We start from the raw sequence: 25,684 nt of genomic DNA, 5'->3' as shown, positions 1-25,684 counted from the left end.
TCATCCGGGAAAGACCAATGTGGTGGCCGATGCCCTTAGTAGAAAATCCATTAGTGATGTAACTAGTATAGCCATCCGGGAATGGGAGATGTTGCGTGCAATTGGCGAGTTTGATTTGCTACTGGGCGAATCTGTTGAGGCTGCGGCCTTGTTTTCTGTTGTTGCGCAGCCTACACTTGTGACTAGAGTGTTAGAGGCTCAGAGAGGTGACCTTGAGGTAGAATCCCTCCGAGAGAAGATCTCCAGTGGGAAAGTTGAGAAGGGTTTGACGGTGTATCCCGACCTGAGTGTGAGATACCGAGACCGTTTGTTTGTACCGGAGTCTTGCCGAGAGGAGGTACTCCGAGAGTTTCATCATTCGCGCCTTGCGGTGCATCCGGGAGGTACTAAGATGTATCAGGATTTAGGTCGCCAGTTTTGGTGACGGGGCATGAAGAGAGATGTGGCAATCTTCGTGTCTAAGTGCCTTACTTGTCAGCAAGTGAAGGCCGAGCATCAGAGGCCAGCGAGTTTGTTGCAACCCTTGCCTATTGCCGAGTGGAAGTGGGAGCATGTCACTATGGACTTCGTTGTAGGCCTTCCGAGGACTCAGCGGGGTAGTGATGCTATATGGGTGGTTGTAGACCGGTTGACTAAGTCGGCGCACTTTATTCCTATGCGCGTGAGAGATTCGGTAGATCATCTTGCCGACTTGTATATTCGGGACATAGTGAGATTGCACGGGGTCCCAGTGACGATCGTCTCAGATAGAGATCCTCGTTTTATTGCTAGGTTGTGGCAGAGTTTGCAGAGTGCCTTGGGCACCAAGTTGACTTTTAGTACGGCTTACCATCCTCAGACTGATGGGCAGTCCGAGCGTACTATTCAGATCCTCGAGGATATGCTTCAGGGTTGTGTCCTTGACTTCAGTGGGACGTGGGAGAGGCACTTACCCTTGGTAGAGTTTGCCTACAACAACAGTTTTCAGTCTAGCATCGGTATGGCACCGTTTGAGGCCTTATATAGCCGACCGTGTAGGTCTCCAGTTTGTTGGGCCGAGGTGGGTGATGCACCTTTGTTGGGTCCGGAGTTGGTTATGGAGATGACGGAGAAAATTGAGCTTATCCGTAGGAGGCTTGTTACAGCCCAGAGTCGACAAAAGAGTTATGCCGACCGTAGGAGGAGACCTTTGGCGTTTGAGGTAGGTGATCATGTCTTTCTGAAGATATCACCTAGGCGAGGTTTGATGAGGTTTGGGAAGAGTGGGAAGTTATCCCCTCGGTTTATTGGTCCTTTTGAGATCCTTGAGAGGATTGGCGAGGTTGCTTATCGGTTAGCCTTACCGCCGCAGTTGTCCGGAGTTCATGACGTGTTTCATGTGAGTATGCTTCGGATGTATGAGCCAGATCCATCACATGTGTTGGATTGGACCGATTTAGAGGTAGATGAGGATGCCTCGTATGAGGAGAGACCGGTTCGGGTCTTGGATAGGCGGGATCAGGTTCTGCGTGGCAAGACCATTCCTTTGGTGAAAGTCTTGTGGAAACATCACGGAGTGGAGGAAGCCACTTGGGAACGTGAGTTGGAAGTCCGCAAAAAATATCCGGACTTGTTTGTTGATATGTAATCTTGTATTTAGATTTTGATCAATTGTTGAACTTAAGGGCTTTTGTACATGTCTTAAGTTGTAAAACATTGAAAATATTTTGGTTTATTGGAAGTATGTTTTGGAACTTGCCTCATATGGAAGTTGAATGTAACATTGTATATGTTGAATATAATGTTGAAATTGGAAAGGAAATGCGTAATGTTGATGCATGTTGAAAGTACATATGTTGTTTACATATTGTGAAATGCCTCTTGTTAAAGAAATGGGATGACCGGTAATGGGTCGAATTGTTGAATGTTAAAATGTAACATTGTTTAAAATGGAGAAAAACCTGTTTTCGAAAACTTGTGCTTAATTTCGGGGACGAAATTCTTTAAGAGGGGGAGGTTATAGCGATCCCGGGTTTACCCTTGTTGTACAGAGATCCGGACATGTGTCCGTGGATGTTAGTAGTTGATTATTATCTTGTTTACATCCTTTTTACTTCGCATTTGGGTTATAAGATGTGTTGGGCGGATTTGTTTCAGGTTGGTTGAGTTTAGAAACCAAAACTAGTTGCCCAGATTTTGGCCTGTCCGCTCGAGCGGGGGTGTTAGCGCTCGAGCGGGGAATACACCCATCCAGTATTTCTTGTGCAGTGTTGTACGCTCGAGCGTGGGTTTGGCCGCTCGAGCGGGGTTGTGTGAGTGCCGCTCGAGCGTAGAGTTGGGAGCTCGAGCGGAGGCCTGGTTCTGTAAAAGTGCTGGGAGAGTGCATCCGGCGCTCGAGCGGGAGTTTGGCCGCTCGAGCGGGGGTCTGTGAGTGACGCTCGAGCGGAGTGTTTTACGCTCGAGCGGAGTGTTTTACGCTCGAGCGGAGAGGCTGGGTTAAAGCTCCGTGTTTTGACTTTTCAAATCACTTTTTCACATTCTCTTCTCTCTCCTACTTCTCCAAAAACACCATTGTTGAGCCTCTCACTCTAGAACTCGACCTTCTCTCTAGGTTTTGATCTAGTAAGAGTGGTTTGCTCATCTTTGGCCTTTACAAAAGAGTTGTTGATCGTCGAGGGCTTCTTTTTAATCTGAAAATTTCAGGATTTGGGGCACGTTGGGTTTTGTCATCTTCTCCTTTGGGGCTCCGAATTTGAGGTAGGGATATCCTACTCCTCTCTATGGATTTTGTCTTTAAATTTTAGTATTTTGAGATGTTGGGGTTGGTTTGGTAATTTTGTGAAAGTTTGGGGCTTTTGTGCAATTTTACAAAAGTTGGGGTTTTATTCGTAATAAACCTAGATACATGTTTGGCATAGAGAAATGGTATAAATGTTGAATCATTGTTGAAAATGGGACCTTAAGGGTTGAAATGTTAATTATGGATAATGATCTAATTACATTGTTTGATTAATTGGGATAATTAATTGTGAGAAATGAGGAAATGAAATGGAATTGTCGAGATTGGGAATGTATGGGGTTAAAGGGTGTAATTGAATTGTTTATCACACACCGAAATGAAATGTTGATTGAATATCCATTTGTGCATTTATTTTCTGTTTAGAAATAATTGCTTTGGGCTATCGGTGGAGGATAGTTGTGATTGTTGTAGACAATGCATGATGATTAGGCAAACGGAAACTAATCAATGGAATGTGTCATGGAATTTGACGGTTGATAGAATACATTAATTGTATGTATTGAGATTGTATATAGAACCAATGCGTTTGTATACGTTATGTGTAGAGGAGGAGATGGGGGATGTACTCCGCGGTTTAGGGGAAGATGGGGGATGTACCTCTAAACCGGATAGTGTTGGGAGAAGATAGGGGATGAACTCCGTAGATACAGCTCATATGCCTGTCTAGAGAAGTGAAGATAGAGCTCATATGCTTATCTTTGTGAAGTGTGGATACAGCTTATATGCTTATCTGTGAATGTGGGATATTGTTGTTATACATATCTGTTGAGAATGTGGATATAGCTTATATGCTTATCTGTGAATGTAGGATATAGTTTTTATACTTATCTGTTGAAATAATGATAGAGCTAATATGCTTATCTGTTGAAAAAATGGAAAATGAAAAGTAACTTGGACTCATAAGTCGAATGACATAAATATGAGATTTATGTGAATGTATCAGTGCTGGCCATCTATCAATTGCTAATCTTTTAGTCATTGTTCATGGTTGGTTTAGTGTATTTCTACTGGGCTGTGGCTCACCCTATATGGGAATATCATTTTCAGGTATAGGTAGCATGCCACCTCCAAGGACATAGCTTGATAGGCTAGAGGCGGACATACTTTTGTCGTTTTACTTTTTGATGTATTACATGTAAATTCAAGCCAAGGGCTTAATGTGTAATGAGTTAGTACTCTTTTGTTGTAACCAAGTGTTAACTTGGAAAGCTGTAAGCCCATAGGGCATTTGCTCTTGTTGTTAACATGTAATGCTTATGTAATGGAATTCTGATAAATGGAAGAATGTGGAACCTTTACACATCAATGCATGTCTTATTTGATGGGTTTAATGCTATTATTTTGAGGGCGTTACAGCCTAATCGGTTAGGTTATGATTAATTAATTAAAACTTTTAAAATTTAAACTATATTGAATTGAAACATACACAACTCTACTATATTAAATGGGATGGGAGTATAAGTAAAACGACTCATTTTTTTCTTATTTTTTCGATGTGAGATTATCAAATGAAAGCTAACCAATGGAGATTTTCTTAATCGTTTAAAATTAAGAAAATCAAGAAAATTAGTATAAGATATTGAAACTCTTACAAGGCTTTTCACTAAATGGGATGAGAGTATAAGATTTACTTTATATGAGTAAAACAACTCATTTTTTTCTTCTTTTTTTTTTTCCGATGTGGAATTATCAAATAAAAGTTGGCCAATGAAGATTTTTTTAATTGTTTAAAATTAAGAAAATTAGTATGAGATATTAGAAGTCATAAAATGCTCCTTACTAAAAACTCTCTTTTCCTTATATAATATATAGATAGATAGATAGATAGATAATGAAACAAACTTTGCTTTTGCTTCTTCTTCCGATGTGAGATTATAAAATAAATTATAAACTAATTAGAGTTTTATTTTTATATGGTTAAATGGAAGTTAGTCAATGGATTTTTTTTTAATTGTTTAAATTTAATGAAATCAATATGAGAAATCGTGATTAAACCGCCGAATCTATCAAATGACCAACCAACTTATACAAAAATTAATTAATTAAAACTTTTAAATGTTATTTTAATTTTAAAATTTAAACTGTCTTGAATTGAAGTATTCACAATACTACACTATTAAGATTCACCTTATATATGTGAAATAATTCACTTTTTTTTTTTCTTTTCCCCCGATGTTGGATTATAAAATAAAAGTTAATAATTATTTGAATGGAAATCTTAGTTTTTCAATCTTTAATCAGATTAACCTTTAATTTATTTTGAATCAAACAAATCTAATCAATATATTTTGATAAAACCGCTAAAATTATGGTTAAACCAACAAATCAATCAAATCAAAAATGATTTAGCCTAATCGGCTAGGTTAGAATTAATTAATTAAAACTTTAAAAATTTAAACTATATTAAATTGAAACATGCACAATACTACAATATTAAATGGGATAAGAGTATAAGATTCACTTTATATGAGTAAAATAAATCATTTTTTCCTCTTCTTTTCCTGATGTGGGATTATCAAATAAAAATTAGTCAATGGAGATTTTCTTAATTATTTAAAATTAAGAAAATCAAAAAAATCAGTATGAGATATTGAAACTCTCACAATGCTCTTCACTAAATGGGATGGGAGTATAAGATTCTCTTTATATGAGTAAAACAATTTCCTTTTTTTCCCAATGTAGGATTATCAAACAAAAGCTAACCAATAGAAATTTTCTTAATTATTTAAAATTAAGAAAATCAAAAAAATTAGTATGAGATATTACAGCTCTCACAATGCTCTTCAATAAAAACACTACTTTCCTAATATAATATATAGATAGATGGATAGATATAAATTGGTGATACTATATTATCGGCATCACCATTACACTGAAATTTTATTTTTATTGAGCAAGAGAGGAGAGAGGAGATGAAAAAAAGGGTTGGCCTAGGCCAGAAGCCCACAAAGAAACTGCTTCGGCCCCCAAACAATAAGCCCAAAATTAACTTCAATGGCTTCTGGACAGTTACTTAATTTCAACTAGTTGGTAAGAAACCATGTAGGGAAAGAAACAAAGGGCTGGCTTTCTTTCTGTCCGTGATCAGATTGGAGGGTATTGTTGGACCCGTGAAGGTTTATCATAGGTCCCGTTTCCATAATCCATTCCGTTTAATGTGTAAAATTCGTCGAGTACTATATGTCTATAAAAAATCACGTTGATCGGATATCGATAATTATCTCATTAGGTCAGATTTCTGTCAACCGTTTATTTTTTTACCATTCATGTTTTTTTATACAAAACTGATTTAATCACATAGCTATTAATATTCGATCAACGTGATTATTTACAAACATATAGTACTCGACGAGTTCTATATATTGAACTGTTTAGATTGTTAAAACGGGACCTGTGGTGGGCCTCCACAGGCCTAACAGTACCCTCTAGTCCGATCATGGACAGGTGAACGCAGCTTTATTGCTTGTGCTTTGTTTTTCTTCTTCGTTTTGTGTTTCTTTATGGGACGACTAATAATTGGGTTTTGATTGATTAGTTAAAACGAAATTGAATGCGTTTGAACTTTTTAATTCAAATCATTGCAACGAACTGTAAGTTGTCGCATTTATGATGTTTGATAAAACGCCTGAGAGACACGGGGCTAACTTGAACTTGAAATTGGTTCGACCTTTTTTTTGTTTTTGTTTGTTCCCATTCACTTTGAAATTCCTGTGTAATTAATCGTGAAATTGAACTGAGAACTGGGTTAGAGAAGAAGGTGTACAATGATCAATTTGGGAATTGGGTTTCCAAGTTTTCGAACTTGTCAGCCTTTGGTCCTTGTTATGCATAACATGAACTTCAAAATTTGCGTAGTGATAAGAAAATATATCCATGTATGATGTGCATTGCTTTGTATTATCACTACGAAGTGGAGATGTAGATTAAATTCTGCCCCATGACATGTATATAATATACTTAAAAAGAAACATGTCTGTGTATGCATTCATATCAATAGACATGATTTATTATAAAGGGTTAATTATAGGTTAATAATACCAAGACTTTTCAAGTATTAGTGAATATCACTATATCCCTCGTATATAAATCCATACACTTGAAAATCGTAAAAATGCCCCTTTTTGGAGTGTGGAACCACGTAAGTGATTCATTTTTATAGTTGAAGGGATCAACTAATAGTTAAAAGAGTCTTGATGTAATTAACTCTGTGATAAATGGCATAAGACAAAACCCACTGGAGCATTATTGCTTGAACATTGAATCTCTTTCAAGGTTTCACAACTTGGTACGAGTGTGCTTAAGATTTTCTGATTTGAATTTATCGTGTTGTAGGACAGAAATGGACAGTATCTGATAAGAAAAGGTGCAGAGATTTGAGGAATTTGTAAATCGTCGCTTAAAACTAGACCTTGTTTGCGCTATTGCTGAAAGGTACATTTTCCAAATTTTCCATTCTTTTATTTATTACTGATTGTCCACCCTCCATGGAACTGGCAAGGAGAGTCAGGATATCTTCTTTTGCTGGACTAGGAGGACATTTTTTAATTGTAAAAGGAATAATTTGTTATATCTCAATGAGGCAAAATAATTATGCATATGCGGAATAAATAGTGAAGAATAATTATGTGGGATCATAACATGCCACTACGTTATGTAGTCGACGTTCACAACAACCTACTCTATTGACATTGACCCAATGGTAGCGCTTCACTCCCCAAGCAGGTATTATAATCTAGTTTATAGGCTCGAACCGCAAAGCCACAACCCACGGAATCCCATACTTGCATAGGTTATGCTACAATCATCAATTAACAGTTGGCTTGTCATATGAATATAAGTTTCTTGGGTACTCTCCCTTACAAGCCGGTTTTGAAAGACGATGTACATTGAAAATTGAATTATAGTCACTATAATCAGAATTTATTATTGTTTTCCACTGGCTTAAGATATGTCATCACTAATATATTAAAAAAAAAATTTGGTATGAAAATTAAAATTACATCTCATTTGTTGCTTGATGCAAATCAGCAAGTCTCACCTAGGATGCCATAAAAATTGTCAAACAACTAATGGGAAGAACAACTGATTTAGGACTAACCCATTTTATCCACTAAATAACATAGCAATAGGAGGGAGATCAAGAGATCTCCATAGTGACCATTCACCTCCTTCATTACTTGAAGAAGAAGAAGAAGAACCTATTACAGTTGAATTCTGTTGGCTTCCCTCCTCTTCTTGTACTGCCACTCGCGAATCGCCTTCATTTTCTTCCTCATTCTTTCTCTCTTGATCTTGATCATTGTCACTACATTCTTGTCCAAGTTTGGACAACTTTACTTCACCCCTCTCTCCATTTTCTGATCCAAGTTTGAGTTTCAAACACTCTGATATCCCATTGAATGCATAAAGAGAGGCCGAGAATTTACGCTCATACTTCATCCTCTTCATGGCTTCGGTTAGCACAGATGGCTCCTCCTCTTCCCCACCATAACTCTCCTGCTCCTCCACCATCTCTTCCGCAATCTCAAATGGCGAATAATAGCAAGAAGATCTAACATCATCCACAAAATGAAAATCCACGATCCCAACATCAACGTCTTCTCCTCCCATTTCGTGCTCATCGACACTCGCTTGTTGATGATGATCAATACTGGTACGTTTATTATCTCCCGGTACCTCGAATTCATTTGATTCAATACTTGCATTGATCAAGCAACTATCACTAGTACAAGTAGTAGTGATGTTGATACTAGAATTGTTAATTTCACTTTCTTCATTTATGGAATTAGTAGTAGTAGTAGTAGTACTAATATTGGGCATGTTGTTGAAGAAATTATCAAATTGCTTGTCTTCCTGACTCTGTAATATTTGGTTAGCGTGCGAAGAACAAGAATCGAATGTTGAAGAAGCACTACTACTAGCATTGTTTCGAGCTTTGAGCCTATGGAGAAGAAGGTTTGTGATTTTCGAGGGGAGAGCAGGAGAGGAATTGGAAGACGGCGAACAAGGCCAAAAATTGGTACGAGTGTTGGATCCACGAAGCAAGCAAGCCGCCTCATCGTAGGCCCTTGCTGCTTGCTCAGCGGTGTCGAATGTTCCCAACCATACCCTAATCTTTTGGATGGTGTCTTTGATCTCTGCCACCCACCGCCCTGATGGCCTCTGCCGCACACCGACGTAGCGTTTGCGAGCTCTCCGGGGCCCACCAAGAAGTGCAGCAGCCTCAGTGTTCATCAGCTGATCCCAACCCATGTTTCCATTTCCATCAATGTTTTTTTCTTTCTCCTCTTCCCCTTCCTCTACTTGTCTCTTCCTCACCATATTTTTTTTCCTTACCTTTTGCTTTCAATGTTGTTGTTGAAGTAGGTGAGAATTTTATGAAAGTAGCACTTTTTTGATTTGATTGTCTTGTGTTGTGTGTGTATCAACATTTATATACTGTCTCTATATATATGAATTGATGAGAGTGGGGTTTAGGATATTCTACCAAATCAGAGAGGAGCATAGTAACAGGTTTTTGTTGCAATCTCTTTGTTCTTTCTATTGGCTTCGGTTATGCCACTTACCCATATGAAGTTGTTTTTTGGATTAATTACATGAAGACCCCTTAATTATTAGAGAATATTACTTTGCCTTCTCATTTATAAATTTGTGCATTTTGACTTTCTCAACTTTAAAAATATGCTACTTTTACTCTAGATCAATTCCAAAAAGAATAATTTTATGTATACTGACAATCTTACTAAAAATACAAGAGGCTCAATGTGATTGGTTATAAAAAAAAAAAATTAATGATATTTAAACTTCCAATGTTGTTTTGATATGTACATTTTTAATGAGACTGAGGCTTCGTTTGGGAAATTGCTATTTTAGTAGGCTATTTTAGTTTTTGGCTATTTTAGTAGGCTAAAATTTTTGTGTTTGGAAAGATGATTGAATTTTTTTGTGGTTGGATGTGATGTTTGTGAGAGAAAAAGTAAAATAATTATGGGTTTGATGTGATATTTTGTCTTATTAGCTAGTTTAGCCTATTTTGTCTTTTTGTGAATTTAAGCCTAAACTAGGCTATTTTTTTTGTTGCCAAACACCCCCTGAAAATTTAAATAGATGTAGTATCACTCAAAATATATATATTTGGTTGAGATCCATTTTGAATGTTATGTGAATCATATTTTAAATTCTAAACCACATAGTAGATTTTCTTGCACTTATGTAGTTTAATTTTGTCCACGTAGCAAAACTGAAGACTACCAAGCTGTCAGCAATGGAGATGCAATGCAAAACATCATGGACAGATCTATGGATATTCCTCTCATTTTGTTAACCTCAATATTTCGAAGTCTTTTAACTTTTTTATGGCAATTGTCATTATTTGTGCTCCACAATGGTCACAAAAATTCAGGAGAAATAAGAAAAATTAAACAAAAGGAGAAGTGAAAAAATTAAGGACAAACCAAGAGTTCACATATGGTTAATTTGATGGTGAAAAGTTAATACATTCCAACATTGGCCTAGTTAGAATAAACTGAAAAATGAAATATATATATATATATATATAGGAGTGTTTGTGGTTTTGATACACTTGGATTGGAAGGAGATTACAATGGTTAGAGGATGTGATCTCACTTACACCATATTATTATTTTATTTGCCTAACAAAGATAAAAATGTCTATGTGCACAAAAATGAAACTAAACACAAAATGTATAAATGTGAGGCAAATATTCGTCAATATAGATGTAAATATATTAACAATTACAGATATAAATATTTTTTTATCTCATATATGTATATTCTTTATTCGATTCTTTCTATGCACGTAGTATGATTGAAAAAAGATATTAAAACCTCAATTTCATAAAATAATAATAAAATTTATTAGAAGTGTGTAAGCCTCAGTGGCATGAGACGCAGCAAAGGAAGAGACAAAGTGGTAGAAAATGCACAACCTTCCTTTTTATGTTTTATGTGTTGTTTCTTTTACACCTTGTAATTACCACCACTAAAATGGCATATACTATGCTTAATTGCTGTTTATTTATTTTAAAACTTAAAAAAAATTAATATGCATTCATCTTGTTTAGGGGTAGAATTATCAATGGAGCACAAGGGACCCACTTGATTTGACGTGGGCAAAGCAATGAAGGGTAATTATTAGTTATTTTCGAAATCATCATGTCATATTGTTTATTTGATGCTTTAAATTAATGGTGTAACCATAAATTTTACGAATAAAATAAGGAGACTCATTTGATATATATGGTAATTTTTTATATATTAAGAGTATCATATAAGCAATGACACGTGATATTTTGATATTACTTAATAATTTTTCAGCAAAATAATGTGGTAGAATTCATGAACGTGTACCATATATTCTTAGTGGTATTTAGGTCTCGTTTGACAACTATCAATTTTAATCACAAAGTCAGTATAAGTTGTCACTTCACTCGCTCTACTTTTTTGTATATCTTTTTGTAAAAAACTAAAAAATTACTAAAATAACTTGTTTCTAAACAAAACCTTACTAACAATTGTAGTGGTGTTTTGTTATGTAACATTGTGGTTTACCGTAACTCTCTGTCGAATTAAAATAGGGTGGGTCATGAGTTTGGTGATAATCTACCGTGATAATAGTTATGAATGAAATTGATGATTCATATTTATGTTTTTTTTAAATTTAATGGCTAAAAGTAGTGGTAAATATGACATATATAATTTTTCTAAAAAGTGTATTGTTGTCTCCGTCAACAATATTGTACGAGCAAGAAATAACCTTCTCATATAATTCTGTTGATCAAGTCCGCGCTCCTCCAAACGTCGTCGCTTTACTCCCTGAAAACACAAACGTGAGCTAGCCGGCGGGTGTGTGCTGGATACCTCTCCGATGCCTAAGTCAGCAAAATAGACAAATAGGCAAAAGCTCTGTGTATTTGAGAATCAAAGTTGTGTGTTACCTCTCCATAGGTGATGTTATGAGCTTTTATAGGTTCTGTGTAGCACAATCTTAGTAGGACTCTTACTCCTCCATGAAGAGTCCTCCTAGGAATCACATTCTTGAAAGATAATGCCTATCCTTCAATACCCCCCTCACTGCTTAAATCAAGTGAGATGGTTTTAACATGGTTTGATGTCAATACGACCGAGATAACATGGCCACGGTAAAGCCGCAGACTAGACCGAGCTCCAATTAGCTCGGTTCTTTCTTTCACTGTGCGTGTATCTCGGTTGACATATTCTAACTGGGTTGTTTGAAACCGTGCTATCCATAACGAGCTTGGACCAAGCTATCTAACAGCAAGGTCCTAAGTAGAAGCCAACAATACCTCGACTCAAGATGGTTTGACCGAGCTAACTGTCACCGTGCCGACCGTGGTGACCGAGCTAACTGCAAGGTTCTCTGGGACCGGGCTAACTGCAAGGCTCTCTGGGACCGGGCTAACTATCAGGCCCTTTTACTCAGTTCTTCTCACGGTAGCCCATAGAACGGCCCATCACCTAGCTCGGCCCAATTTCCACATAAATTACCCTCTCAATTGCCCCTTAATTCCATCTGCGCAGGATGATAGGGATTACCTGTCACCAGCCGAGCTAAAAGTTTTAGCTTGTCTACTGAGCTAAGAAACCTTAGCTTTCCAACCGAACTAGAAACTTCAGCCTTCCAACCAAGCTAAACTCACACCGAGCTACTTTAATATGCCAGGTCAAAAAACGTCTCCTCAATCTTTGTAATTAAACTGCTTCTTATTCCAAGGACACATGACACATCCTTATTGGCCCAGTGTAGTTGTCACGCCGCCCTCGTACCTAGTGATATTTGAACAGTCCCGTCTAAAACTTGAGCTTTTCACCAAAACCCTACTTTTTGAATCATTTACTCGTACTATTCACCTTATTTTCTCTCTCTGAGTCTCCATTCCTGCTTGACCCTGCATTTTGCTGAGTTCGTGTTTTCTGCTACCATTACTTTCATCTTTAGTACCCTCGCCTTGAACTGGTATGTTTGCTCAAACTAATTTCCTTTTTGTTGATTTCACACTTGTTTGCAGCATATAATATGCGTATTTGTATGTTTTTTGCAAAACACATATTCCATCTTTGCTTCCATTTTTCTGGGAAAAATCCATGTAGTAGAACCTCGAATAATCTGAGAAACATTGATTTTGATCCAAAATTACATTTCAACCGAACTAAAAATTTGTTTGCCTCAGTTGTATGCCTAGCTGCACCTAACAACTGAACTATAACTCCACACTATACTTGTAGTTTCCATAGGTTAGGTACCTTTAGCTTTATCTAACCGAGCAATCGAACCGTACTAGGTTTGCGCAATACCGTACTTAGAAAGCCTTAACCTCCGACCGAGTTACAACTTGGGGCTAAACCAGCTTCCTTAGTACAAACCGAACTAAGAATGCTGCCCCAAAGGCTCAACCGAGCTAAAAAGCCCCTTGCTCAAATCGAGCTAAGAACTGATAGTATCTTGTGTAGCCAAGCTAGGACTTCATTTATCTTGCCCTTGTTTTTTGTAGCACGGTCCAATGATCAGTGCTTAACACCTTTCTTTTTTTCTTTGCAGACTTAGGTTGGCCAGGCACTCATTTGATTGCTCAACCGAGCTACTAGGCGTCTTTTCTTGACCGAGCCAATCCTTCAGCTAATTTATTAATAATTTAATAGTCAATGGGTAAATATAGGTTTTTAGTAAACTCACCAGGGGCCATAGCCGAATTCCGTAAGGACTACCAAATTCCGGATGATGTCTACATTTCACTAGCCGAACTAGACACCGTCCCCTGGGAAAAACAAGGCTTTGTCCCTTTTAACGTTATTTCCATCGTAGAGTGCGGTCTGCGATTCCCTGTACAACCCCTTCTTTGTGAATTCCTTAAACAAACCAAGCTCTGCCCTACCCAACTTTCCACCAATTCTTATCGCATAATAAACGGTATTGCCAAGCTAAACCGCCGGGCTGGCCTTAATCTCGGTCTAGCCGAGCTCTTCTATCAATACTCCATAGGATCGGTCGAAGATGGCTAGGTTTACTATTTAAGAATAAGGCGCCGGCGTGAAAAAATAATAAAGAACACCCCGGATAAAGACGTGAATGATGATGATTTCTTCTGGGTATCTGGGAACTTTGAGGACCAACAAGCCCAGATCCCTGGCCACAGAATAAATTGGGACAAGGGTGTAACAGGTAGGGTTACCTCGGCTTCATTGCATGCTTTTCTTTACTTCGGTTTTCACTTCTTGATTCGAACTAACTGTTGTCTTCCTTCATGCAGATTTGAACTTTCTTAAGTCCCAATACAGCTGCCCCAACTTAAATGTTCTTCGCACCGCACTGCGATATCCAAACCGAAGTTGGACCGAGCTACTGAATTTTGAGCCGACCTACCGATATAGCGGTAAACGAAAGACTAAGGTAACTGACTTTTGTTGGAAGCCTCTCCTGAACCGGACCCAACCTTGCCTCAAATCAATTTGATCCCTCTAACCGCTGAGCAAGAGATGGCCAAGAAACGAGCTGTAAGAGCCCTCCCGATCGAAACAAACCAGCCCGAGGTACCACCAGCCGGTCAGACTCAGGAGACCGTGGTGGCCCTTCCATCCCATCAACCCTCATCATCTCGTCCAAACAAGCGTGCTCGGACTTCCACAACCGAGCCACGCCTTGTTGATGAAGAATATACCATCCTTCCGCCAAGCCCTCCACTGAGCCCACAACCGGAGTGCTCTGACTAAGCTAGCTCTTCCAAGTGGGCTCCAAAGATCACTTTTCAGAACCGTGCCATACAGGATACTGATTCAGTGGTCGCTGAAAAAGACCACCTAATGGCATTCAATCTGGCCAAGAGCGTTTGCCTTCCAGCCGACATGGAGCACCACAACCATCTCACCGAGCTGAAGGCCATTCGTTCGGCCACAAAGTTAATGGTGCTGGTAAGTAACCTCTTTTGCTTATCTTTCTAATTTGCACAACTTTCTGCTCGGTTTTACTACAAGTCTCTTTTCATTTTTTTACAGGCCATGCAAGAACCACATCGCTCACAAGCGTGTATTGGAACTTCGCAAAATAACAAGGCAGGCAATGACAGAGGTAACTGAAAAAATCGTCGAGCTAGAACAGGCCAGGAAACAGATAGCCGAGCTACAAACCGAGAATGGTCGTCTGACCGGTCTTGTTATCTCGGCTGAAGCAGACAAGCAAAAGGCTGCGGTCGTGATAAAAGATAAATATTTGCGTGAGCTGGCCAAGCTTGAAGGAAAAAGAATGCCGAAATAACAAAGCTTGAGAAGAAGCTGGAGGATGCAGAGAACCGCGGTTTCAAAGAAGACGAAGCCCTGTACATCAAGCAATGTGAAGCTGCGAAGGACCTGTTCTTTAAATGCGGGTGGATGGGGGCTATGGCACAGATCGGTTATAGACCTGAGATCGAGGTCTTCAATCCTCCTCCATATTTCATACCAAGCTCACTGGCGAAGTATGCTGTTACCATTCAGTAACAATTTCTGGAGGAGGAGGATGAAGATGAAGGTCCAGAAGACAACACTCAATCCGGTCGCCAGTCTACCTCCCTAACTCCAGAGGTCTCTATCTCACCTTTGCCAGTTGTGTTCGATGATGTGCTTCCAATCGAACTTAACCAGAGTGTGGTTGCCACAACCAAGCTACCTCTGGGCGAAGACCGGGTGGTTTTAGATGCTGACTTAGATGACCTATTTGCTTGACTATGTACTTTTCTTCTTTTTTGCCTTTTGGAAAGAGAGACTGTAACCGGGCTGAAGTCCCCTATTTTGTACTTTGACTTTGTATGATCAATGAAATCTCTTTTGTTCCAACTGTTATTTCGGTTAACTGCCATGCATGTAACTTTCTAACCGTAATCTGAATGAAGTATAATATTCTCGGGCCGAGATACCTTATCCTGGTCATAACTTTGCAATTTAACTAGCCATACCTACCAACTTCTTCAGCGTAGATCCTTATCTCGATTGAAGAACGATAAGTGTTGGTTTTTCCAGCCAACTTCTTCAACTTAGATCCTTATCTCGGTTGAAGAACAAGAAGTGTTGGTTTTTGCAGCCAACCTCTTCAACTTAGATCTTTATTTCAATTGAAGAACAATAAGTGTTGATTTTTCTAGCCAACCTCTAAGTTGGTTGTTCCTGCTAGCCTAGAATAAAGTGTTTGATTTTTCCGGCCAAACGTCCTGCAGCCTGGATCCTTATCCTAGGCTTAGGAGAGGTGTTGGCTATTCCAGCCAACCTCTAAGTTGGTTATTCCTGCCAACCTAGAATAAAGTGTTTGGTTATTCCGACCAAACGTCCTACAGCCTGGATCCTTATCCTGGGCTTAGGAGGGGTGTTGGTTTTTCCAGCCAACCTCTAAGTTGGTTATTCCTACCAACCTAGAGTAAAGTTTTTGGTTGTTCCGACCAAATGTCCTGCAACCTGGATCCTTATCCTGGGTTTAGGAGGGGTGTTGGTTTTTCCAGCCAACTTCTTCAGCACTAATCCTAATCTTAGTTGAAGAGAATGCAAAGTTGGTTATTCCGGCCAACTATGCTTACAGTGTACCTAACTCACTAAAATAATCTTTTACAGAAGGAAACAACTATACTGAAAAGAAACTACTTGTTTTATTGAGAAAGAAAAAAAAATTACAAATATTTGAGGGAAAAGCTAAAAGTAAAATAGTTTGAGATTGGTAGTGTTCCATGGCTTGGGAATGGCTTTGCTGCCCTCGTCCTCCAAGTGGTATGCCCCTTTACCAACTAATCCAACCACTTTGTAAGGTCCTTCCCAATTGGGCCCTAACTTGCCATCTCCGGGTACCAAGGTGTTGCCCATCACTTTGCGCAGTACCCAATCTCCAATTTTGAATTGTCTTGGATGTACTGTTTTGTTATACTTTCTGGACAACTCCTGTTGGTATGAGGCAATGTGAACCAGTGCTTTTTCTCTTCTTTCTTCTGCAAGGTCGAGCTCTAATGTGATGGCTTCTCCATTTAAGTCTGGATCAAAATTTTCGCTTCGGATGGTGGGGAGGCCAACTTCCAGTGGGATTACTGCTTCTATGCCGTAGGCTAAGGAGAATGGTGTTTCTCCCGTTGATTGTCGAGGTGTGGTACGGTAAGCCCACAAAACATGAGGAAGCTCCTCAGCCCATTTTCCTTTTGCTTTCTCTAACATTTTCTTCAATCCGTCTAAGACAACCTTGTTTGATGCTTCTGTCTGGCCATTTGCTTGGGGGTATGCCAGTGTAGAGTTGTAGAATTTTATCTTGTACTCCTCACAAAAGCCTCTAAAAATTTTGCCGTCGAACTGGGTGCCGTTGTCTGATATCAGCGCCTTGGGTATGCTGAACTGAGTGATGATATTCTGCCAGACGAACTTTTTTACATCTTTCTCCTTTATTGATGCTAGTGCTTCTGCTTTTACCCACTTTGTGAAGTAGTCTGTTGCTGCAAGGAAGAATTTTCTGTTGCTGGGTGGTGTTGGAAGTGGTCCTACTATGTCCAAGCCCCATATTGCGAAGGGCCATAGGCTAGTTAAAGGTAGAAGCTTTCTGGCTGGCTGATGAATTTGGTGTGCGAACTTTTGGCATTTCTCGCACTTCTTGACATACTTCTCCGAATCTGCTTGCATGTAGGGCTACCAATATCCCTGCGAAATTGCTCTATAAGCCAATGATCTCCCTCATTGGTGGCTTCCGCATACGCCTTCGTGAATCTTGAACAGGAATGCTTTGACCTTGCTGGGATGGACGCACTTCAAGTAAGGTCCTGTGAAGGATTTTTTGTACAAGGCCATTGATGGGGGAGCCAAAATCATTGTGACTTTGCTCTAATCTTGTTGGCCTCCTTCTTCTGTTCGGGTAAAGTGCCGTCTTTTAGGAACGTTATAATGGGATCCATCCATGAAGGGCCTAGTTCGGCGCAACATACTTCTTCTACTTCAGGTTCTTCAATGCTTGGTCTGGGTAAGAAGTCGATCAGTAGTGGATGTGGGATGGATGTATATATCTACTCTGTTGTTTTTTTCCCTGCCAATCTGCTCTATCTGTACTGCTTCGAACTTCATGATCTCTTTTCTGACTAACTTTTGGTACTTAGCCATCCTTTCATCCTTTGCTTCGTAGTCGCCTAAAATTTGGTTTACCACTAGCTTTGAGTCACTATAAACCATTAGTTCGATGGCCTTCATGTAGAGTGCTGATTTTAGTCCTGCCAGAAGTGCTTCATACTCCGCTTCGTTGTTTGATGCTGGGAAGCCAAGGTTGACTGCCTATTCCACTACTAGGCTATCTAGTGAGATGAGGACTATGCCGAGTCTTGCTCCGTGCCTGTTGGATGCTCCATCCACAAAGAGCTTCCACATCTCTCCTACGAATAGCTTCCAGCAGGTAGAGGGATCGGATGATGCCTTGGGGTCCTGAGTGTTGCTGGTGTTTTCTTCAAAGTCCACACTTACTGTTTGCCCCTTACTATCTGATTATACCAAGTCTTTATTTGTTGATGAGTCTTTTCTTGGTGCAGCATGGTTTGTTTCTCCCTTCTTTTGTTCATATTGGTCTGTCCTGGGATGTGGCTGGGTAACCTATATTAGGGGTTGCGCTATTCCGGCGCCACTGTCCATCCCTATTTTGGTTGTACCCGTTAAGTCAACTGGGCAGACGTGATGACTTCCTGGTGTGAATTCTGCGACAAAGTCTGCCAAAGTTTGGGCTTTTATCGCGGTTCTAGGTTGAAACTTGATGTCAAACTGTCCCAACTCTACTACCTATTTCAAGATTTGCCCAGAAAAGTTTGCCATTTCAAACAAAGCTTTTAATGGAAAAGCTGTGAGGACGATTATGGTGTGGGCGTGAAAGTAGTGCGACAACTTCCTTGAGGCCATCATCAAGGCCAAGGCCAATTTTTTCAGTGGTAAGTACCTGGTTTCTGCGCCCAGTAATGTCTTGCTAACATAAAAGATAGGCAGGTGTTGGATTCCTTCTACTCGGACCAACACTGCGCTAATTGCGTGCTGTGAGACTGCCAGGTACAAAAATAGTTCTTCTCCAGGTATTGGGGTCACTAGTAGCGGTGGAGAAGACATGTATTCCTTCAAACTTTCTAGGGCACGATCGCATTCTTCATCCCACTCAAACTTGGCCTTTAATGCTTGAAAAAATGGTCGACATCTGTCTGACGACCGACTTATGAACCGGTTTAGCGCGGCTGCCATACCGGTGAGACGCTGTACTTCTTTTACTGAGTTGGGCCTCTCTAAATCTTGGATTTCTTTGATCTGAGAAGGGTCTGCTTCTATACCTCGATTGGTCACCAGGAAGCCTAGGAATTTGCCGGACCCTACGCTGAATGCACACTTGGATGCATTAAGGCGCAACTTGTGCTTCTTTAGGATCTGAAACATCTCTCCTAGGTCCCTGAGATGGTCATTCTTATCCTTGCTCTTGACCACCATGTCGTCGATGTAGGCTTCCATTGTTCTGCCTAACAGTGGTTCAAACATCTTGGTGACCATCCGTTGGAATGTTGCCCCTGCGTTCTTAAGGCCAAAGGGCATGACCTTGTAACAATACAATCTTCTTGGCGTCGTAAAGGATGTGACCTCATGGTTTGGCTCATACATAGCGATCTGATGGTAACCTCTGTACGTATCAAGAAAGCTAAGACGGTTGTGTCCTGTCGTCAGATCTACCAGTTGGTCTATCCGTGGTAGAGGAAAGTTGTCTTTTGGGCATGCCTTGTTGACTGTTTTGTAGTCCACACAGACACGCCATTTTCCATTCTTTTTTGGCACCACTACCGTGTTGGATATCCACTTGGGATAGTGTACCTCTCTGATAGCTCCTACCTCTAAAAGGTTTTCCACTTCTTCCGTCACTATCTCGGTGTGGTGAAGTGCTGATCTACGACTGCGCTGTATGATTGGTCTTGCAGTTCTGTGGACATTCAATTGGTGACAGATGAAGTTTGGGTCAATGCCAGGCATGTCATACGGCGTCCAGGCAAACACTTCGATGTTTGAGGTCAAGAATTCCATGACCTTTATTCTCTCGGTGCTAGACATAGATGAGCCAAGCAAAAAGAACTTTTTCGGGTCCTTTTCATCTATTCTTACTTGTACCAAGTCTTCCACTGCCTTCTGCTCAGCGGCTTTGCCAACATCCGCAAACAATTCATTGCTCTCAGGTTCTTCCACCATCTGAGCAAACCCTTTGGCAGCTCGGCTGCCATTTACTGTGACGAAGCATTGCTTAGACATAATTTGGTCTCCATAGACCTCTTCAATTACTCTGGCTTCGTTGGGGAACCGCATTACTTGATGGTAGGTTGACGCTACCGATCGCATGGCGTGTAGCCATGTCCTTCCCAAGATTATGTTGTAAGCGAAAGGGACTTTCAATACCCAGAATTCCACTAGTTTCGTCATGCTTCCTGCTCTGACTAGGAGGATAATCTTGCCAACTGGCCACTCTGGTATTGAGTTGAATCCGATCAGGGGAGATACGGCAGGTGCCAAGTCTTTGTCATCCAGTTTCAACTGTTTGAAAGTTTTGTAGTACATTATCTCACATGAGCTCCCTTGGTCGATCAAAATTTGCTTGACGTCGTAATCCTTGACGCGGAGAGTGACGACCAGTGCATCATTGTGAGGGAAATATATCCTTGCCAAGTCTCTGTCTGAAAAAGTTATGACATTCGTGGCCTCTGTTCTTCCTTTTTTAATGGTGGGCTGCGCGCTTAATACCTCCCTTAAGTGCTCAACCTTCTTTATCATTCCCCTAAGCTCACATACTCGCTCAGACTCGAATACCCCATGTATTACGTTTATCACGCCTTGAGGTGGGGCGTCAATTGGTGTTCTGTCTGGATGATCATGGTTTTGGGGGGCTGGCTGCGTCCCTCCTTCTATGAACCGGTCTAGGTGACCAACTGCCACTAACTCCTCCAGATGCTGTCTCGACGGCGTGCAATTTTCAGTGCGGTGCCCCTTTTCCTTATGGAAGGTGCACCGAGATCTTTCGTCGTAGTCCTTCTGTGCCTCTCCCAATTTAGCTGGCCATTTGACGAAAGGTTCATCGCGTATCTCGCTGAGAATTCGGTAGATTGGTTTATTGAATATCGTGGTAATGGCAGTGCGGACTCTCAACCATCTTTTATCTTGGTGTTCTCCGTTGTCTCGCCTGTCTCGCCCGTTCTTGCTTGGACGTTCTACTGCGTTAACTTTTACCGAAGTCTTTTTATTTGGTATTGCAGCTGTACCAGACTTTGTTTTAGCACGGGCGCCATCCTTCTCCACCCGAATGTGCTGGTGTACCCTCTCCATTAAGGCTTCCATTGTGAGAGGGGGTGTCATGGTAATTGAGTCCCTTAGCCTGTTTTCGACTGGAAGACCTCTTTTGTACTGCGTGATGGCGAGATTTGTGAGGCAATCTCCTATCTGGTTGAAGGTTTCCCAATAACGGCTGTTGTAAGATCTCAACGTCTCCTTGTCGCCCATGTTGATGGAGAGTAGCTGATCGATCTCAACTGGCGTCTTGGTGTTTGTTCTGAACCTTGTCACGAATGCCTCCACTAATTGTGCTCAGGAGGCTATGCTGCCTTCTGGTAGCCTTACGAACCAGGTTAAACCTAGGTCGCCAAGGCTGGATGGGAATAGGATGCACATCAAAGCCTCGTTCCGTCGGTACACTGCCATGACCTGGCGAAAGTGGCATAGGTGCATGTAAGGGTCTGTCTTCCCCTCGTAAGTCGTAAATTTAGGCTGGATGAAGCCTGAAGGTAAGGGTGCGTTCTCAATCGCCAGAACGAACGGTGAGCTATGTAGCCTTGCCAATGCTTTATCTGTTGGTTCATAGGCAAGGTGCGGTATTGGCATTCCAACCTCGGCGTTTTCATGCGTCCGAGGAGTCAACCGCTGAAGGGTTGAAACTCTGTGTGGGTCGTGTGCCCTGGCATCCTCCTTCAGTCATGCCCTTTCTTTAAGCACAGTCTGTAAGTCAGACGATCTAGGCAACTCTGTTTGCCTGGATGCCGTCTGGTGCGTATGTGAGGTGCGATAGGTGCTTTCCTTAGTGTAGGACCTTAATGTTCTCGTTCTCTCAGACCTGGAGTAATGAGTCCTGGAAGTCCTTGATTGAGTGTTTCCTGTTCGGAGGCTCCTACTCTCTGCTTGCGATGGTGTGGTATGCCTACCACGGTCTTCTGAGTGGTAAGGAGGCGTATCATTTTTGCGCCCCTCTCTTGTCGCCACCCCTTTCCCTTTTATCTGGCGCTTTATCAATTCCATGTCTGCCGCCATCTTCCTGATTAACTCGTCCTGCTCCTTTACCCGATCCTCCAAAACTTGAGGGTTGATCCTCCGCCTTTGTTTATCAGGACTTGATGAGCGACGGGGGCTGTTACCCCGTCTTTTCCTTGCATCCCTCCGGGGATTCTGTCGCTGGGGCTCCAGATCTGCCATGGAAGGGATGGGAGGCAAACCTTCGCGCCTCTCACCTCCCTCTGGGGTTTGCCCGTCAATGGCAGACTGCGACAAATCTTCATTGTGCGCCATTGCATCTAATCTAGCGAGAAAAACTTTGATCAAGAGGTTTTGTTCTTTCTGTGGTTCCCACAGACGGCGCCAATTGTACGAGCAAGAAATAACCTTCTCGTATAATCCTGTTGATCAAGTCCGCGCTCCTCCAAACGTCGTCGCTTTACTCCCTCAAAACACAAACGTGAGCTAGTCGGCGGGTGTGTGCTGGATACCTCTCCGATGCCTAAGTCAGCAAAATAGACAAATAGGCAAAAGCTCTGTGTATTTGAGAATCAAAGTTGTGTGTTACCTCTCCATAGGTGATGTTATGAGCTTTTATAGGTTCCGTGTGGTACAATCCTAGTAGGACTCTTACTCCTCTATGAAAAGTCCTCCTAGGAATCACATTCCTGAAAGATAATGCCTATCCTTCAACACCCCCCTCACTGCTTAAACCAAGTGAGATGGTTTTACCATGGTTTGATGTCAATACGACCGAGATAACATGGCCACGCTAAAGCCACAGGCTAGACCGAGCTCCAATTAGCTCGGTTCTTCCATTCACTGCGCGTGTACCTTGGTTGACATATTCCAACTGGGTTGTCTGAAACCGTGCTATCCATAACGAGCTTGGACCGAGCTATCTAACAGCAAGGTCCTAAGTAGAAGCCAACAGTACCTCGGCTCAAGATGGTTTGACCGAGCTAACTGTCACCGTACCGACCCTGGTGACCGACCTAACTGCAAGGTTCTCTGGGACCGGGCTAACTGCAAGGCTCTCTGGGACCGGGCTAACTATTAGACCCTTTTACTCAGTCCTTCTCACGGTAGCCCATAGAACGGCCCATCACCTAGCTCGGCCCAATTTCCACATAAATTACCCTCTCAAATATGATTGGCAGAATTGAGAAATTTTTATTTTTACCTCTATAATTTATTCTGATAATCAATTACACTATTAGATTTCGAATAATTTTAATTTTACCCTCATAATTTTTGAAATCATATCAATTTGGCCCCTACCGTCAGATTTAATCAGAAAAAATTTTAAAAATATATTATATTTTGATCCCAAATTTCAAAAGAAAGATGCAAACTCACCATCTCCTATCCAAAATCACCCCTTCCACTTCTTCCTTCAGTAGCCCTCATTCCTTACCCGTTTCCCACTTCGGCCATCCCTTTTTTCCATCATCGCAACACCGCCATCATTGCAGTACCACCATCATCGCCGTCACAATTGTCCTATTCATCTTCCTTCCCTTCTTCTTCCTTCTCTTCTCCCGAAACCCTAACCCTAGATCTAAATACAACATCATCACCGCACACCACAACCACTGACCACACCTTTGTCATCTTCTTCCTCCTCATTTTCTCCTCGAAACCCTAAACAAGAAATTAGAATTGTTAAGGCCTATGAAAACCCCAAAAGTTCTTTTGAAACATTCATCAAAGAGGTAGTGGGCATACAACATACCTAATTGCAGAAAAGAAAAAAAATAATCTCCAACCAAAAGGGTTTCATAATATCAAACCCATCATCGGAGGTGCATTATTTTTTCACGAATCTAGTAACTACCTATTAACATATTAATAAACCCATATTCCAGAAACACTTGATACAAATTCAAAAGTAGAGTTTTTTTATAGAGACAAATGCAAGATATAAGATATGTACTAAAAAAAATGGATGAAATTTGAAGAAGAAACTAACCTAAGGAGTGAACATCAACAGTGAGCGAGAAATACCAAAGATGGGAGGTGGGGACTAACCCATCAATTCACCATCACCATAAGGACGGTAGCTAACTTGCGCACCACCGTGAGCTGCCATGCTATCCTGCGCATCACCACAACCACCCTTCTCTAACCCAAATGCACCATCTTCTCTACCATTGACATTACTCATGAGTTGTATTTTATTATTTTGACACTCCAACCCACAAATATATTAGGGAGGATTGTAGAGAGAAAAATAGAAATTGAAGCAAAGGGTACAGTGGGAACAAACTAGTTTTGGTCCTCTAATGGTGTTTAGGATTTTAGGTTGTCTAGGGTTTGGTTCTAGGAATCAATTTTCAGAGATTTCTTGAGGAAGAAGATGATGGGTTTTCAGTGGCGGTTTGATGTGTGTAAGAGCAAAGGGTTTCTTGGTGATGGTGTTGGTGGTGGAGAAGATGTTGGCAAAGGAAAGAGGAGGAGAGTGGTGGAGGGATTTGGGTAATTAAGGAAATGATGAGATAGAGGAAGAGAGGATGAGTTTGCATATTTCTTTTGGAATTTGGAGTAAAAATTTAATTTTTTTTTAACCTTTTCCATTTAAATCTGACGGTAGTGGCCAAATTGATATGATTTCAAAAAGTTTGGGATAAAATTGAAATTATTCAAAGTCTGGGGTGTAATTGATCATCGAGGAAAATATAGGGGTAAAAATGAAATTTTCTTGGTAGAATTAGGAATGAGAATTTTTTATACAATACGAATTGTACATGAAGTTTACTGGTTAGTAGTGATTTCTTTTTTAAAAGAACTCAATTATGACACAACACAATATCAGATTTGTATGACCCAAAGTTCTCACAAATAATCCATTTAATGATAAATGAAATACACATTTTAATGTTATTTTTTCAAAAGGATTTGATGACATGTTTAACAAAGAAAAATGGCATGGCGGTGTTTGGGAAAAAAAAAATTTGGGTTTTTTTTTTTGTTTTTTGTTTTCACTACAAGACAAATATTCACTACAAGAAAAAGAATCTTTGGCGACTAAAAAAGCACCTTTGGTTGCTGAAAGTATAGGTTTTGGCGACTAAAAATAATTTAGTAGCCAAAAGTAAAATTTTTGGCGACTAAAAAAATTTAGTAGCCAAAAGTATAGGTTTTGGCGACTAACAATCTGTTTCGTTGCCGATATGAGGCTTTTACCGACTAAAAATATTTTAGTAGCCAAAAGTAAGGCTTTTGGCTACTAAAAATAATTTAGTAGCCAAAAGTGAGGCATTGGGCGACTAAAAAGATGTTTAGTAGCCCAATGTGATGCTTTTACCGACTAAAAAAATTTTAGTAGCCAAAAGTGAGGCTTTTGGCTTCTAAAAATAATTTAGCAGCCAAAAGTGAGGGATTGGGCGATTAAAAAGATGTTTAGTAGCCAAATGTGATACTTTTACCGACAAATAAAATTTTAGTAGCCAAAAGTGAGGCTTTTTGGCGACTAAAAAGAAGTTTAGTCGCCAAAAGTGGTCTCTTTTTTTCTAGTAAATAATTTATTTTTACATAAATTATGTTCAATAAAAAAATTATATTTATATATATACTTTTATATTAATATGAGTCTATGTACTATATAAATAATATATGTTACATATATAATCATATGGTGTTATA

At 40.3% G+C, this 25,684-nt stretch overlaps 2 protein-coding genes across 2 annotated transcripts in view; one reads left to right on the top strand and one right to left on the bottom strand.

The window, feature by feature from the left end:
• The window catches only part of LOC114269955 (uncharacterized), a 278,957-nt gene that overhangs the window by 140,252 nt on the left and 113,021 nt on the right, over nt 1-25,684 (top strand). The window lies entirely within an intron of this gene.
• LOC114269996 (uncharacterized) lies at nt 7,841-9,123 on the bottom strand. Its single transcript, XM_028211384.2, has one exon. The coding sequence runs from the start codon at nt 9,077-9,079 to the stop codon at nt 7,862-7,864; it is 1,218 nt and encodes a 405-aa protein (XP_028067185.2). The 5' UTR covers nt 9,080-9,123; the 3' UTR covers nt 7,841-7,861.

The sequence above is a fragment of the Camellia sinensis genome, chromosome 5, assembly GCF_055761805.1.
Source record: "Camellia sinensis isolate YWXY chromosome 5, ASM5576180v1, whole genome shotgun sequence".
Taxonomy (NCBI): domain Eukaryota; kingdom Viridiplantae; phylum Streptophyta; class Magnoliopsida; order Ericales; family Theaceae; genus Camellia; species Camellia sinensis.
The sequence above is the reverse complement of the archived record's forward strand: the minus strand, read 5'-3'. Positions and strand labels throughout refer to the sequence as shown.